Raw genomic sequence first — 15,738 nt, forward strand, 5'->3', positions numbered from 1 at the left:
ACCCCAGCTTTCTCTCCCAGTCCCTGTCACTCCGTACTGGGAAACAGGAAGGGGGGCCCCCAGGAGGAGGCAGGGTTCGGGGTGGGTGGGGAAGGGGGCAGGACAGAGCAGGAGAGCGCCGGGTGAGCTGGGCCTTATCCTGTTCCCTAGGCCGCCCTGGGGCAGAGGTGACCTTGTGCATTCTGGGGTCCCCCAGCACCTTTCTGCCTGTCCTGCTGGAGGGGGGCGTCCAGAGCCCTGGTGAGTGCCCGCCCCAGTGCCCCACCCCCTCCGCAGGGCAGCCCGCCCAGCCCACATCCCAAAATACCCGCTGGCCCTGGCAGCAGCCTCCTTCCACCTGACCAGCTGCCGTGCCCTGGGGGCGGGCCCTGGGCAGCTGGGGGAGCCCAGGGGCTTCGGGCCAGCCACACGCCCCGCCCCCTCCCGCCCGCAGGAAACATGCTCCTCTGCCTGTCCCCGGCCTGGCTGAGCAAGGTGCCAGCTCCCGGACGGCCTGGCGAGGCGGCGCTGCAGGTCTCCAAGGCCGTGAGCTTCCACCCGGGGGGGCTGACATTCCTGGATGACTTTGTCCCCCCGCGCCGCGCCACATACTTCCTGGCGGGCCTGGCGCCGGGGTCCGGCTGGGCTCAGGAGGCCGCCGAGCTGGCCCGGGGCCTGAGCTGCCCCACGGGCGCCTCGGCCGAGCTGGCCCGGCTGCTGGATGACCGGCTGCTGGCGAGGTGGTTGCTGGCCCAACAGGACGGTGTGGCGGTGCCAGCGACCCTGGCTTTCACCTACACGCCACCCGCCCTGCTGTCGGGAGGCACCGCCAGCCCCAGGCTCCGGCTGGTGACACTGGGCGGCAGAGAGGGCCAGGAGACACGGGTCCAGGAGGAAGTGGGTGCCTTCCTGCGCTCTGAGGCCCTGGGGGACGCCCTGCAGGTAACCGACCACTGCCCTGACTGCCCCCAGCTGCCACCCCCGCCTGCCCAGCTCACTCGCAGGGGCCGAGGCTGCAGGGACCCCACTCTGCAGTTTGGCAGGGTGGTGAGAAGGTCCCCATCCCTTCCCACCTGCAGGTGGCCGTGAAGCTCAGTGGCTGGCGCTGGCATGGGCGGCAACCCCTCCATCTGTACTCCCGGGCAGAGCCGGGCACAATAGTGGACACCGTGCTGGCCTTGCTAGAGAAGCTGGAGGAGGAGGAGAGTGTAATGGTGGAGGCATTCTGCCCACCTGCCCGCCTGCCCTGCCCAGGTGAGGGTCACCTGCGCTGGCCCCAGGGGGAAGGGGGCACCAGGAACTTCCTCCTACCTGCTGGCGCTGGACTCAGGGCTCACCGCCTGCCCCAGGCAGTCCCCCACCCGGCCCCGAACTGGCTGTGCGCATCTGTGCTGTCGTGTGCCGGACCCAGGGTGACAAGCCCCTGCTGAGCAAGGTGAGGTGGGGCTCAGGCTGCAGGTCGTGACCTTGTCGCCGAGAGGACTCGGTATTTGTAGGGGACACAGTATTTGGAGTGGGGGTCGGAGCTCTTGGCTGCCTCTGTGGGGACTTGCCTCCCCTCCATCTCTTCCTGGCCCTGGCCCTGCGTGCACGGAGGCAGGGAGGGAGGTGTGGCAGTGAGTCACCTCGGAGGGGCAGCTTCTTGAGTGTCCAGTGAGGGGCTGGGCCCGGCCGGGCATGCATGCACTGGGCAGACGGGAGGAGGCCGCTCCTGGGGTCTGAGCTGCGCCCTGCCCAGGTGGTGTGCAGCGTGGGCCGCAAGGATCAACCTCTACGACACCATAACTCCTTGCCGCGGACGCTGGAGGTGGCCCTGGTGCAGTGTAGCCTGGGCGAGGCGGCACAGGTGGCGGTCCTGCGGCAGCGCGTCAAGGCGGCGGCCGAGGCGGCGCTGGCCGCTGTGCTGGCCCTGGAGGCCGGCCTGAGCGCTGAGCAGCGCGGCGGGCGCAGGGTCCACACCGACCTTCTCGGTGAGTGCGGCGGGGGTGGGGGAGGGGGTGGGTGCCCGGCTGGGCAGCGAGGTCCAGGCGGCCCGCGCTGAGCCCGCATCCCCCGCCCCGCCTCTCCCGGGCCCCAGGCGTGGACTTCGCGCTGACCGTGGCCGGCCGCTCGCTGACGCCCGTGGCCCTGGAGCTGAACCGAGGCCTGTGCCTGGAGGCGTGCGGCGCGCTCGAGGGGCTGTGGGCGGCGCCGCGGCCGGGGTCGGCGGCCGACGAGGCCGTGGCCGCGCCGCTCGTGGAGACCATGCTGCGGCGCTCGGCGCGCTGCCTCATGGAAGGGAAGCAGCTGCTGGTGGTCGGCGCGGGAGGCTTCAGCAAGAAGTTCGTGTGGGAGGCGGCGCGGGACTACGGGCTCAAGGTGAAGCCCTAGCCCAGCGGGGACCAGCCGGGGGCGGGGCCAGGGGTGGTTCCGGGGCGGGGCGGGGCGGGGCGGGGCCAATTCCGAAACCCCAGCCTGAGTGGCGGACTGGCTCTGGGGGCGGGTCCCATGGGTGAAAGGGTGGTGCTGGGCTCGGTGAGGGGAGGGGCCAAGCCCGAACTCCCAGTCTGAGTGGTGGAATGGTTCTGTGGGAGGGGCCAAGGGTGGGGCCGGGACTGAGGGGGCGGGGCCGAGCCTGGAATTTCAGCCTGAGTGGTGAACTGGTTCTGGGGGCGGGTGCCACGGGCAAAGGGTAGTGCTGGGTTTAGAAGAAATTGTGCTGGGTTGGGAGGTAGTGTGAGGCTGAGCCGGTCAGACAGGTTGTGAGTGGTGGATCTGGAGTTCGGGGTGGGGATATCGCAGCACAAGGGTGCTGAGCTGGACCGAGTTCACTGCAATGTCTCCAGTACAGAGCCTGGAGCCTATGGTCTGAGCGACAGATAGGAACAGAGGCAGGGTGGGACGAGAGCTCAGAAGGCCCGAGTTCGCTTTTGTGATGGATTCCGTCCTCAGTATCCCAGTCTCCGGGAACCACCAGGAGTGACCTCCAAGCACCCAGCCACGTGTAGCCCCTGTGCCCCATCAGGTGTGGCCCTAAAATCAAAGAGTGAACAAGAGGCCAGTAGGTTTCTTGACTCCAGTCTACACAGTGCCTCCCACTCTCCCTTGCAGTGTCCCCGAGGACCCCCCATCATTCCTAAGACTCTTCTCTCTGCTCACACACTGTGCTGTGCACCAGAATGTCTCTCCCTACTCACACTGCCAAGGGCGACAGAGCGTCTGCTCCATCCACCCCCTCTTCAGAAACTGCCTCTGTCCTACTACTAGTGGCAGTGAGCTCCGGGGTGCAGGGCCCTGGGATTCCACAGCAGGCATTTCTGTGCCAGAGCATGTCATTTGAATGACAGCAGAACTCAAAGTCCAAAGATAACAGATCACCCGTCCTGAGTCCCAACCCTGAGGGTTTCCCGGCAAGCCATAGGGCTCACAGTGCCTCCCAAGCTTGTGGTCATGAGTTCAAACCTCTGGGGTCCCATATATGATCCTGACAGCTCAGCTCTCTGGGCCCAACAATCCAGGTGTCTGTGATTTCCAGCACCCCCCAAACAAGCAACAGACAAACGAGTCCCTGCTAGAGTTGTGGCTGCCTGTGGGGATGAACCCACCAGCTCCGTCCCCTTCACCCCACACTCCAGCCTCTTCCTCAGCAAGCTCCCCTCTGGATGACCCTTACTCAATGCCCAGCCCGAGCCTTACCTTCTCTAGAAAGTGCATTCTCCCCTCCGAGCTAGGTCAGGGGCTCCCCACCCCCGCCCCCCTTACCCCTCAGTCATCAATAATGTCTGAGCACCTGATGTGTGCCTGTACGTGTGTGTGTGTGTGTGTGTGAGAGAGAGAGAGAGAGAGCCTGAGAGGCCCCCCAGGCCCAGGTAGTGTGCTAAGCTCCCTGCAATCTCCCCCACCCCCGGGGGCTGATCTGGGGTGCTGCCACCCTGTGCTCTCTGCAGCTGCATCTGGTGGAGTCCAACCCCAACCACTTTGCATCTGGGCTGGTACAGACCTTCATTCACTTTGATGTGACAGAGCACCGGAAGGACGAGGAGAATGCCCGGCTGCTGGCGGAGCAGGTGCGGGCACGCGGCCTGCAGCTCGACGGGTGCTTCTCCTACTGGGATGACTGTCTGGTGCTCACGGCCTTGCTCTGCCAGGAGCTGGGTCTGCCCGGCAGCCCCCCGGCAGCCATGTGCCTGGCCAAACAGAAGAGTCGCACCCAGCTGCATCTGCTGCGCCGCCGCGGCCCGCCCTGGCCAGCGCCCTCCCTCCACGCAGTGCCCTGCTGCCCACTGGAGAGCGAGGCGGACGTGGACAGGGCTGTTTGCCAGGTCCCCCTGCCGGGCGTCATGAAGCTGGAGTTCGGCGCAGGCGCCGTGGGCGTGCGGCTGGTGGAGGACGCGTCCCAGTGCCACGAGCACTTCTCCCGGATCGCCCGGGACCTGCGGGGGGAGGAGGACCACCCCGGCATCGGGCTGGGCTGGGGCAACGCCATGCTGCTGATGGAGTTTGTCGAGGGCACCGAGCATGACGTGGACCTGGTGGTGTTCGGCGGGCGGCTGCTGGCCGCCTTCGTGTCGGACAACGGTCCCACGCGGCTGCCGGGCTTCACGGAGACGGCGGCCCGCATGCCCACCGGGCTGGCCCGCGAGCAGGAGGCGCAGCTGGTGCAGGCGGCCTTCCGCTGCTGCCTGGGCTGCGGGCTGCTGGACGGGGTCTTCAACGTGGAGCTCAAGCTGACGGGCGCCGGCCCGCGGCTCATCGAGATCAACCCCCGCATGGGCGGCTTCTACCTGCGCGACTGGATCCTGGAGCTCTACGGCGTGGACCTGCTGCTGGCCGCTGCCATGGTGGCCTGCGGCCTGCGGCCCGCCGTGCCCACGCGCCCGCGCGCCCGCGGCCACCTGGTGGGCGTCATGTGTGTGGTGTCGCAGCACCTGCAGGCCCTGCGGTCCAGCGCCAGCCGGGAGAGCCTGCAGGCGCTGCACGACCGGGGCCTGCTGCGTCTCAACCTGCTGGAGGAGGCGCTGGTGCCCGGCCAGTACGAGGAGCCCTACTGCAGCGTGGCCTGCGCGGGGCCCAGCCCGGCAGAGGCGCGGCTCCGCCTGCTGGGACTCTGCCAGGGCCTGGGCATCGACGGGCCCCACTACCCCGTGGCCCACTTCCTGTCCCACTTCCAGTAGTGGGTAGGGGGTGGGAGGCAGGCAGTGGGCTGCAGTGGATGCGGGGGACCTGGCCCCCCAGCCCGCAGCATCAGGCACCTGGACTTGAGGGCCACAGCAGAGGCCGCTGGGCCTTGTGCCTTCCCAAAGGCTCCGGTCCAGCCCACAGCTGCCCAAGGACTCGAGTCAGACAAAAGTGGCCTTAGCCCCCCACCCTGGGCATCCCGCAGCCCCCAAGCCTACTCCCCCTTCCCTTCTCAGGAGGCAGGAACCCCAGAACCTGTATCTTTTACTTTTTTTTTTTTTTTTTTTGCTTTTTGGGTCACACCCGGCGATGCTCAGGGGTGACTCCTGGCTCCGCATTCAGGAATTACTCCTAGCGGTGCTCCGGGTACCATATGGGATGCTGGGAATCGAATCTAGATCGGCCACATACAAGGCAAACGCCCTACCCGCTGTACTATCGCTCTGACCGGCCCCCCCGCCCCGAGCCTGTATCTTGACCCGCCCCTTGAACAAAACCCAGGATCGTTCTGACTCTGCAGGCACCAGTCCAGCTGCTCCCTGTAGCTGAGCAGAGAGGAAGCAGGTGAGCTGGAACCGCCAGGGAATGCCCCCCGGCGCTCTGTTGCCCCCCACCGTCCCCATGAGTGGGCCAAGCACCCGCTCTTCTGTGCCCTGGAGACGCGTGGCCGTGCCCCGCCAGTGTGTGTGTGCACCAGTAACACGTCCACTGCTCCCTGCCACCCTGCCGGGCGCCCGGAAGGCCACCGCCCCGGGGCTTTCCCTTCCTGGACCGGGAGACATGGCACGGCTGGCACAGATGGGCAGAAGTCTCTGCAGGCTGGCGAAGTTCCCGTAGCAGATCTGTGTGCCCACATGAACCCACTGTGCCGGGAACATTAAATCCGAACACGGTTATGCCTTCTCGGTTTGATACCATCGGACTTTCACCCGAATCACAAACGGATGGATGGACGTGGAATTAAACAGGTTGCAGAAAACGCGAAAGGGCTGACAGACCGAGAGGGGAAGAATGGCCGCTGCCCAGAGGAAGCAGGAACCGTGTCGTGCTGGCGGCCGGCGGCCGGTCCTGGTTCCAGTCCTAAGCACCCGCACCTCCCTGCCTCCATGCATAGGTGGCCCCGAGCCCTGGGAGCCCCTCCGTGACCTGCCCCTTCCCCGCCCAGCTTCAGAGTTTGACTTCTGGTACACCACACCCCTTTGGTCAGGGACAGTGTCTATACCCCCTCACTCCGGGCAGCTGCTTTCAGTGCCCCCCTTCCCCCAATAAAGGCTGGTGGACGCTATCCAGTGTCGAGGCAGTGCTCAGGGCTGACTGCTGGCTCTGCATCGAGGGATCACTCCTGGCAGGCTCAGAGGACCATATGGGGTGCTGGGGATCGAATCTGGCCGTGTGCAAGGCAAACACCCTACATGCTGTATACTTGCATGCAGCCCACGGGAGAGGGTCTTGCAACCTGGCCCAGCCCTCTCAGGTTAGCCAGCACGGGGTCAGGAGGAGCAAGAGAGGAGGGGGAGGGGGCCGAGGAGAAGCTGCCTCTGGGTTGTTGACCTCTTGGGATGGTTCACAGCCAGAGACGCCTCCTCCGCCAGTGGAGAGACCACTGAATTCTGCCCACATGTGCTGAGCTCTTGGTGCCTCTGTCTGGACAGCCTCCAACTACCAGAACCGGACCCGGGACACAGTGGAATCCCGAGTCACCCGAGCAGCCCCGCCCAGCAGGAGTCCAGCCGTCGGAAGGGCGCACCAGGCAGAAGCAGCCAGGCACCTCCTGGCTTGGGGCCACCCCCTGCAGTGCTGGGGCACTATTCCCTGTTTGTGGGCTCCGGAGCCACGCCCAGCACTGCTCAGGGGATACTCTGTGTTGGGGTCTCTCCCCAGCCCTCTCTCGAGCAGACCCCCTTGACCTGCAAAGGGCTGTCGCACAGATGCCTGAGGGCCAAGCCAAGCTACCCCTCTTTAAAGAGAGGGGTCCAGGGAAAAGAGCATATCCCTATGCTGCCTCCAGAACCGAGAAATGACCACACGGGCACGGCGGGGGTCCTGTCAAGCAGTCCCAATTTTATTAGGCAATCAGCATAACTTATAGGCTGGGCATACAGGGGAGAAATGGGGCAGTCACGTACTCACGGTGGTCAGGACAAATGAGTTTTCTATGGATGGGGTTACACCTCTCCTATGCAATTACAATGTTCAACTGTCGTTGCACATCTGCCAAATATGCCCTGTGTCCTGGTGGCGTTGGCCCCCAATAAGTATGCATTGCAACAGGCTTGTGGCACTTCAACGCAGACCAAAAGGGGCCTTTTCTCCCAACAACTCTGGCTTCGCACTCACGGCTCACCCCTGGGAGTGCTGTGGCTGGAGGCGGGGCTTGGCCGCAGCGGGGCGAGAGCCCTCCCTACTGTAGCAGCTCTGGCCGCTCTCCTTCATTCATTCACTTTTTATTTTCTGGCCTCACCCCGTGGTGCTCAGGGGCTACTCCCAGCTCCCTGGTCAGGAGCCAGATGGCACTGGGAGACCATATGCAGTGCGGTACTAGGGCCACAGCCGCATGCAAGGCAAGTGACTTAATCTCTGTTTGGTTGATTTTTTCGTTTTTGTCTTTTTTGGATCACACCCAGGCGATGCTCAGGGGTTACTCCTGGCAGTGCTGGGGGCACCATATGGGATGCTGGAGATTTAACCCAGTTCAGCCATGTGCAATGCAAACGCTCTACCTGCTGTACTATTACTCCAGCCTGTGTGCATGTGTGTGTGTGTGTGTGTGTGTGTGTGTGTGTGTCCACACCCCAGAGGTGCTCAGGGTTCACTCCTGGCAGGGCCTGGGGGACCATGTGGTATGTAGGGAACCAAACTTGGTGGGCTGCTGCAAGGTAAATGCCCTACCTACTTTACTCCCACTCCTCATTCATTTTATAGCACTGTCGTCCCATTGTTCATCGATTTGCTCGAGTGGGCACCAGTAATGTCTCCATTGTGAGACTTTACTGTTTTTGGCATATCGAATACACCACGGGTAGCTTGCCAGGCTCTGCCGTGAGGGCGGGATACTCTCGGTAACTTGCTGGGCTCTCCGAGAGGGATGGAGGAATTGAACTCAGGTCAGCTGCGTGCAAGGCAAACACCCTACCCGCTGTGCTATCGCTCCAGTCCATTCTTTTTTTTTTTTTTTTTGCGTTTTGGGTCACACGCGGCGATGCACAGGGGTCACTCCTGGCTCTGCACTCAGGAATTACCCCTGGCGGTGCTCAGGGGACCATATGGGATGCTGGGAATCGAACCCGGGTCGGCCGCGTGCAAGGCAAGCGCCCTACCCGCTGTGCTATCACTCCAGCCCCAGTCCATTCTTTTTTAAAAGGACGTTTTAGTTTTTTTAGTTTTGGGGCCACACCCGGAGATGCTCAGGAGTTAACCCTGGCTCTGCATTCAGGAACTACTTTTGGCTGTGTTGGGGCAACCCAACGGGAAGTCGGGGATCGTACCCGGGTCAGCTGGGCAAGGCGAGCACCCTCCCTGCTGTGCCTCCAGCCCCCTAAGGGAGTTGTACGAACAAACCCGGGCAGCGAGATGGAGAAGGAGCTGTGGATGACCTCCAGAATGCTCAATCTGGGAGCACAACTGGGGGGAGCCTTATGCAACCACCTCCCTTTCGGGGAGCGATAGCGACACCAACTGCCTCTCGCCTCTCCGCCAGCCTGGCAGATGGGCGCAGCAGGACGGGAACTGCATTAACAGCACACCCACATGCAGTCCCGATTCTGCCTCCCCCACACTCACGCCCCTCGCAGAGCCAAGAGGGGCGCGTGCCAAGCCGTCGCCGTCGGCTGCTGCGAGGGACTGCGGCGCTAGGAAGACGGAGAGTCCCACGGCGGGCTCGGCTTCGGCCCCGCGACCCGCGGGAACTACAACTCCCAGAAGGCCACGCGGCGGCCGTTCGCGCTCCTCCCCGCCCCCCGGCGTTGCGTCATCGGCGGGCGGCAGTCGCGGGGCGATGACGCCAGAGCCCGGTCCGGACTGTCAGTCGGAGCCGCGCGGCGGACGGACCCAGGGGCCCGCGGGGCCGGCGAGGCCATGGCAGCTGTGTTTGACCTGGACCTGGAGACGGAGGAGGGCAGCGAGGCCGAGGCCGAGGCCGATTCCAGCCCCGCGGTGAGTCCGCCGTGCCCAGCCCCGCGCCCACCTGTCCCCGCCCGCGCCCCCAGACCCTGCAGCGCCTCCTCGGACTCCCCGTTCACTGCCCCGCTCGGCCCCGCGGCCCGTGCCTTCCCCTGCCGGCGCCCCTCCTCGTCATCCCCCACCCCTAGTCCCCTCCTTTCCTGGCGAGGTGCTTGAGCTTGGTTGTCCCGGCAGGTCCCCGGCCCTTACGCTCTCCCCCTCTGTCACACACAGGAGGCGTGTCCCCTCGTGGAGCCGCGGGCAGCCGGCCCGGAGTGAGTGTGCGGCGGGGGCGGCCGGCGGGGGCCGGGGGCGGGCTGCAGCCTGGTTGTCACCAGCTCTGTGTCCCCAGGGCCGGGGGCAGGTACGAGGAGGTGGAGCTGACGGAGGACAGTGTGAACCCGGGCCCCGAGCGCATCGGCCCGCACTGCTTTGAACTCCTGCGGGTGCTGGGCAAAGGCGGCTACGGCAAGGTACCCCGCTCCCCGCCTGCGCCTCCTCCATCGGGCTGGGCCCTGCCGCAGAGGCCGGGGCCGGGGTGGGGTGGCCGCAAGTGCTGAGCTGGTGCTTGGTCTGCAGGAGGCCCGGATTCCGTCCCTGTGGCACCGCAGGGTGACAGGGTGTGGCCCCCAAACCGGGCAAACAAACAAATTAGGCTCTGAATCAGCAGGTCCCAGCATCAGATCAGACTCTTGCTACCCCACCCTTGGCCAGGCGAGCGCCCGGCTCCACCACCTTCCCCCCCTTCTGCTGGGAAGTGCTGCGGGCAGGGTTTTCGGGGAGCTGTGGAGAGGGGTGCCCACCTTGTCTCCCTGCCCTGTAGGTATTCCAGGTTCGCAAGGTGCAGGGTGCCAACTCGGGCAAAATATACGCCATGAAGGTGCTGAGGAAGGTGAGTCAGGAGGGGGGGCAGGGCCCGACTGCACCCACAGGCACCCCGCCCCTACACAGCCCACAGGGACCCCACCCGCACACGGAGCCCACATGCCTCCCCCACCCCCACCCTGTGTCTTCTGGGGCGTTTGGGGACAGCGGCAGAAACCCCACCCCCCACAACATCCCTCTCTGCCGCCCTCCAGTATCTGTTGGTAGTGCTCAGAAGAAGTGTTTTGTTTTGTTTTGTTTTGGTTTACATTTTGGGTCGCACCCGGTGATGCTCAGTCAGGGGTCACTCCTGGCTCTGCACTCAGGAATTACTCCTGGTGGTGCTCGGGGGACCATATGGGATGCCGGGGATCGAACCGGGGTCGTCGGCTGCGTGCAAGGCAAACACCCTCCCCACTGTGCTATCACTCCGGCCCCTCGGAAGAGGTGTTTGATCTTCCTGAGATAGCGTGCAGCCCCCCCATGTGGAATCAGGACTCCGGAGGGCGGGGGAGGCCAGGAGTGCCCCTCACACCCGTGTCCCCAGCCTGGGCTGGCTCCTAAGTGTCAGTCACCAGCCTGGGAGCTCCGGGTGCCGGGCCAGAGCCTCTGAGGGTGCTGCTGAGGGCAGAGGGGACAATGCTGGAGGGACGGGGGCTGCGGGTCCCCTTCTCAGCAGCTCCCGCCTCTCCAGGCCAAAATCGTGCGCAACGCCAAGGACACGGCGCACACGCGCGCCGAGCGGAACATTCTGGAGTCGGTGAGACACCCCTTCATCGTGGAGCTGGCCTACGCCTTCCAGACCGGGGGCAAACTCTACCTCATCCTTGAGTGTCTCAGTGGTAGGCGCCCGGGCCCAGGCAGCGGAGTGGGGGGTTTAGGGGGCCTCACACCCATCTGTCCGTCCGTCCATCCATCCTTCCATTCATTCAGCAAACGTCTGTCCGGCGCCTTTTGTGTCCCTCGCCTGTGTCGGGGGGGCGGGAATGGTGGCAGAGCGGCGTGTGGAAGGCCGGGGTGTCAGGCCCTTCCCGCCGGCTGCCCGTCTCGGCAGCGCCTTCTGTCCTCGTGTCACCCGTCTGTTCAGCCACGCCCGTCTTCTCGTCCCCTGCTCATCGTCTCTCCTTTTTCGGGTGTCGGGGCACACTCCTGGCGATGCTCCAGGGACCCCCAGTTCTGGGACTGGAGCCCGTTCTCTGTGCAGAGCCTGTGGCCCCCCTTGGTGCCCCTCCGGCCCCCCCGCACAGCCCGACCCGGGGCCTGCTCCCCACCCTGCTTCCCCCTCCGGCCATGCGCGATCCATCTCAGCCTCCCTCCCGAGCCCCCCGGTCTCCTCGTGTCGGGGCTGCCGCCACAGGCTGTCACCCACGAGCCGCGTGTGCCTGTCTGTCTCCCTGTCAGACTGAGCTTCCTGAGGGCGGTGGCCAGGGCCCCTCGTGGCTGGCCCCAGCGTCACCCCGCACGGGGCCGGGCACGAGTAGGCGTCGGTAGATGTTTGCTGAATTGAATCGAGCCCCCACGGCTGCTCTGTGAGGCAGGTAGGGCGGGAAGGATGAGCCCCCCCTCCCCGGGAGGCCGAGATTCGGGAGCTCGGGCGCGCGCCCCCCGCCCCACGCCGGCGCCTTTGTCCCGCAGGCGGCGAGCTCTTCACGCACCTGGAGCGGGAGGGCATCTTCCTGGAGGACACGGCCTGGTGAGTGCCCCCCCACGCCCCCCCTTCCCCGGGCTCGGGGACCCCCTCCCGCCTCACCCGGTCCTGTTGCCGCAGCTTCTACCTGGGAGAGATCACACTGGCCCTGGGCCACCTCCACGCCCAGGGCATCATCTACCGGGACCTCAAGCCCGAGAACATCATGCTCAACAGCCAGGGTGCGTGGGGGTGGCGGGCGGTGGGCACGGGGGTGCAGGCTGCGGGCCGGCGGGGCCTCGGGGTCCTGAGCGCCCCCGCCCGCCCGCCTCTCCCCAGGACACATCAAACTCACCGACTTCGGGCTCTGCAAAGAATCCATCCACGATGGCGCCGTCACCCACACCTTCTGTGGCACCATCGAGTACATGTGAGCTGTGACCAGGGGCGGGAGGACCCCCCACCGCGGCCTGGCCTGACCCGGGCTTCCCCTCCCCTGGACCCCCAGGGCCCCCGAGATTCTGGTGCGTAGCGGCCACAACCGAGCGGTGGACTGGTGGAGCCTGGGGGCCCTGATGCACGACATGCTCACCGGCTCGGCAAGTCGCGCCCCCTGGGTGGAGGGCGGGCGGGCCCCCGCGGAGCCCCCCAGGCCCCTCTCACGCCCCGCCTCCTCCAGCCCCCCTTCACTGCTGAGAACCGGAAGAAGACCATGGACAAGATCGTCAAAGGGAAGCTGGTGCTGCCCCCGTACCTCACCGCCGACGCCCGGGACCTCATCAAGAAGGTGGGCCGGTGCCTCTGCCCCCTCCCCGGGCCCCACCCGCTTCCCGTCTGGGCTGGGGGGTGTCTTTGGGCTGGACGCTGGCTTGGGGGTCCAGGCCACTGAGCTTGAGCTGTACGTAGCCCCACAGCCCGTACCAGGCTGAGTCTGGGTTGGGATGAACCAGCTACTCTGCCCCACTCAAGGCGGCCGTGCCCCCCACATTTGGAGCCGAAACTGGGGGGTACATGCAGGGACCTGGCGCCTTTGCAAAGGCCCATGGGGAAGGAGGGTGCAGGGCCAGACCCGAAGGTCCCTCGAGGGCCAGTAGGTGGCGCCCACGTCCCCGCCTGGCCGCTCCCTGGCGGCCCGCAGCCCTCACGCTGCCCTTGTCCACAGTTTCTGAAGCGGAATCCTGCGCAGCGGATGGGGGGCGGCCCCGGGGACGCTGCCGACGTGCAGGTGGGTCCGGAGCAACCCCCCTGGCGGGGCGGGGCCTGAGGGTGCGTGGCGGGGGCGGGGGGGGCGGGGGCCGGTCTGCATGCCTGCGCCCTCGCCCGCAGAGGCACCCCTTCTTCCGGCACATCAACTGGGATGACCTCCTGGCCCGCCACGTGGACCCTCCGTTCAGGCCCTCTCTGGTCAGTGGCGCTCCCGGCGCCGGGTGGCAGGTGGGCAGCTCCCTCCCCCGGTCCCGGCGCCCCCCGAACCGTCCCCTCGGCTCTGCCCGCAGCAATCCGAGGAGGACGTGAGCCAGTTTGACGTGCGGTTCACCCGCCAGACACCCGTGGACAGCCCCGACGACTCGGCCCTCAGCGAGAGCGCTGACCAGGCCTTCCTGGTGAGGGGCCGGGCCTGCGGGGGCGTAGGGGGGGGGCGCTGGGGCAAGGGGCGGGGACGCCCGGTCACACCCCCCTGTCCCCAGGGCTTCACCTACGTGGCCCCGTCCGTGCTGGACAGCATCAAGGAGGGCTTCTCCTTCCAGCCCAAGCTGCGCTCCCCCCGCCGCCTCAACAGCAGCCCCCGGACCCCCATCAGGTACTGCAGCCCCCCCACCTCCCTCCCCCCCTCTGGCCAGGGGTCCCCTGCACCGGCGCCCACCCACTCATTTCCCCCACAGCCCCCTGAAGTTCTCACCCTTCGAGGGGTTCCGGCCCAGCCCTGGCCCCCAGGAGCCCATGGAGACCCCCCCGCCTCCACTGCTGCCGCCGCCTTCACCGCCGCCCGCCAGGACGCCCCCCCTCCCCATCCGGCCCCCCTCGGGGGTCAAGAGGTCCAAGAAGGGCCGCGGGCGCCCTGGGCGCTAGGAGGGGCGGGCAGTGGCTCTGGCCCAGGGACGGTGCGGGGTGCAGAGGTGTGTGGGAGTGTCTCGTGGGGGGCGGGGCGGTGCCCTGAATCACGTGTGAGGGCAGCCGCGGGGGTCGCCCCCCGAGCTGTGGCCCGTGGGATTAAAGGACTCGATCACGGCGCCCCCGCTCCTCCTCTGACTTCTGGGGCGCCCGACGGAGGGAGCCTCAGGCCCTCGGCACGGCAAGGCTGGCGGCTTTTATTTCGGGGGCTGTGTACGGCTGCGGGGGTCTGCGCGGGAGGGGCGGGGCACACGCTTGAAGATGGGGTGGGGGCTCTGGGGGGGCGCACGGCCGGAGGGCGGGCAGGGGCCGCCCCTACAGCGCGGTGACGTGCAGGCCCTGGGCGCCCGCCGCGCCCGCGCCGTCGTCCCAGGCCGCGCTGCCGGCGAAGGCCTGCAGGCCGCTCAGCAGGGCCTCCGAGCTGCCCCCCGCGCCCGCCGGCCCCTGCATGTCCGCGTCCGCGTCGTGCTCCTGGTCGCTGTCCTCGGCCGGCATCAGGACCCGCTGCGGGCTGGGTTCCTCCGCGTCCCGCTGCTCCTCCAGGTCGGCCGCGGGCTCCCAGCCGCACTCGCCCCCCGCCGGCTCCTCCTCCTGGCGCTCGGGGTCCAGCCGCGCCTGCAGCCAGCGGCCCGGGGGGCTGGCCTGGAGCAGGCGGCAGGCGCGGCCCCAGAGCGCGGCGCCCAGGCGGGCCGGGTGGTAGTAGCCGCCCGAGTCCCGGCTGAGGCGGCGCCAGGCCAGCGCCAGCCCCGCCAGCAGCAGCAGCAGCAGCACCAGCAGCACCGCGATCACGGGCGCCTGGTCCGCCCTCTCCTGAGCACTGGAGTCCGAGCCCAGGGCTCCCGGCAGCGCCAGCAGCAGCCCGAGCCCCCCGACGGCCGGGCCCTGTGGGGAAGACAGGTGGGCTGTCACGGGGGCGGGGGCACGGTGGGGACGGGGAGCCGGAGGGTGCCGGCACCCCCCCGTGCTGTGGAGCTGGTCCCGGGCGCGGGGGGCTCAGGCCTGCTCCCCCCTGCCGCCCCGCATCCAGCAGCCCCCACGGTGGGTGCTCTGGCGAGCTGGCCCCGCCCACCTGCTGGCCAGACCCCAGCGTGGGGATCTCGGGGGGCCCCACTTCCTCCCCACCATGGGACCGGCCCAGCTGCAGTTTCCACTCAGCTGCCGTCCCCAGGGGCCCGCGGGGGCGCAGGGCGCAGGGCTGGGGGTGCTGCCGGAAGATGCTGCGGTTGGAACCCGCGGAGCCTTCCCCGCCCCCGCGCGCTCTGGCGCCTGCCCGGGCCCAGGGCCCCCCCAGGGCCTGCGAGGGGTCCCAGCCCCGGGGGGTGGCTAGGAGAGGCTCTGGGGGTGCAGGAGGGGCTGCATCTGCCCGCAGCCACGGCGCGAGGCGCAGCCCTGGGGTCCGCGCGGGAGGGAGGCCTCTGCACCCAGCCTGGCCCGCTCTGCCACTCGGCCTCTGCCCAGGGCCCTCCCGGGGAGGCCGCCCAGAGCTCTGGGGGCGCAGGCGGCCCGGCCCCGACCTCCCGCACCCGCGTACCGCCGGGCCCAGGGGCCTTCCAGGCTCACCATCGTCAGCTGTCGCCGCGCGGGGTACCCACCACCGCCTCCAGCCGCGCCGAGTGAAGACTGCACTCGCGCGGCCCACAGCTTCCGTTTCCTGCCCCTCACCCCACCCCGCCCCCCGCCGGGGACCCTGGTGGGAGCCGCACAGACCCGAGCCGGCCTCCAGGGGGAGGGGCCGAGCCCCGGGGGCGGGGCACAGGCCTGCAGGTGCGGCTGGGTGTGGCCCCCCAAGCTCCAGGCGCCCCGCCCCGGGGTCGTGCCTCAGGGGGCGTGTGGGCGAGCTG

General features: G+C 67.6%; 3 protein-coding genes across 4 annotated transcripts; 2 read left to right on the forward strand and 1 right to left on the reverse strand.

The window, feature by feature from the left end:
* The first annotated feature begins 210 nt into the window (after positions 1 to 210).
* CARNS1 (carnosine synthase 1) lies at positions 211 to 6,385 on the forward strand. Its single transcript, XM_004618471.2, has 7 exons — positions 211 to 240; positions 434 to 921; positions 1,059 to 1,233; positions 1,329 to 1,414; positions 1,718 to 1,949; positions 2,057 to 2,337; positions 3,906 to 6,385. The coding sequence occupies exons 2-7, from the start codon at positions 439 to 441 to the stop codon at positions 5,130 to 5,132; spliced, it is 2,484 nt and encodes an 827-aa protein (XP_004618528.1). The 5' UTR covers positions 211 to 240; positions 434 to 438; the 3' UTR covers positions 5,133 to 6,385.
* A 2,474-nt stretch (positions 6,386 to 8,859) lies between these two features.
* RPS6KB2 (ribosomal protein S6 kinase B2) lies at positions 8,860 to 14,017 on the forward strand. Of its 2 annotated transcripts, XM_004618473.3 has the most exons (15): positions 9,064 to 9,288; positions 9,529 to 9,569; positions 9,647 to 9,767; positions 10,118 to 10,186; positions 10,853 to 11,000; positions 11,794 to 11,851; positions 11,927 to 12,027; positions 12,125 to 12,215; positions 12,294 to 12,384; positions 12,465 to 12,572; positions 12,948 to 13,010; positions 13,112 to 13,189; positions 13,282 to 13,389; positions 13,474 to 13,586; positions 13,669 to 14,017. In XM_004618473.3, exons 1-15 carry the CDS (start codon positions 9,211 to 9,213, stop codon positions 13,853 to 13,855), a joined length of 1,455 nt encoding a protein of 484 aa, XP_004618530.1. In that variant the 5' UTR covers positions 9,064 to 9,210; the 3' UTR covers positions 13,856 to 14,017. The 2 variants fall into 2 exon arrangements, with proteins under 2 accessions (XP_055000004.1, XP_004618530.1); XM_055144029.1 differs by lacking the exon at positions 9,529 to 9,569 and having other exon boundaries at positions 8,860 to 9,288.
* Positions 14,018 to 14,082: 65 nt separating this feature from the next.
* Positions 14,083 to 15,672, reverse strand: PTPRCAP (protein tyrosine phosphatase receptor type C associated protein). The gene is made up of 2 exons (XM_055144044.1): positions 15,458 to 15,672; positions 14,083 to 14,779 (listed from the first exon to the last, which is right to left on the reverse strand). The coding sequence occupies exons 1-2, from the start codon at positions 15,458 to 15,460 to the stop codon at positions 14,213 to 14,215; spliced, it is 570 nt and encodes a 189-aa protein (XP_055000019.1). The 5' UTR covers positions 15,461 to 15,672; the 3' UTR covers positions 14,083 to 14,212.
* Positions 15,673 to 15,738: the final 66 nt, after the last annotated feature.

Source organism: Sorex araneus, chromosome 6 (assembly GCF_027595985.1).
Source record: "Sorex araneus isolate mSorAra2 chromosome 6, mSorAra2.pri, whole genome shotgun sequence".
In the NCBI taxonomy this organism is placed as follows: domain Eukaryota; kingdom Metazoa; phylum Chordata; class Mammalia; order Eulipotyphla; family Soricidae; genus Sorex; species Sorex araneus.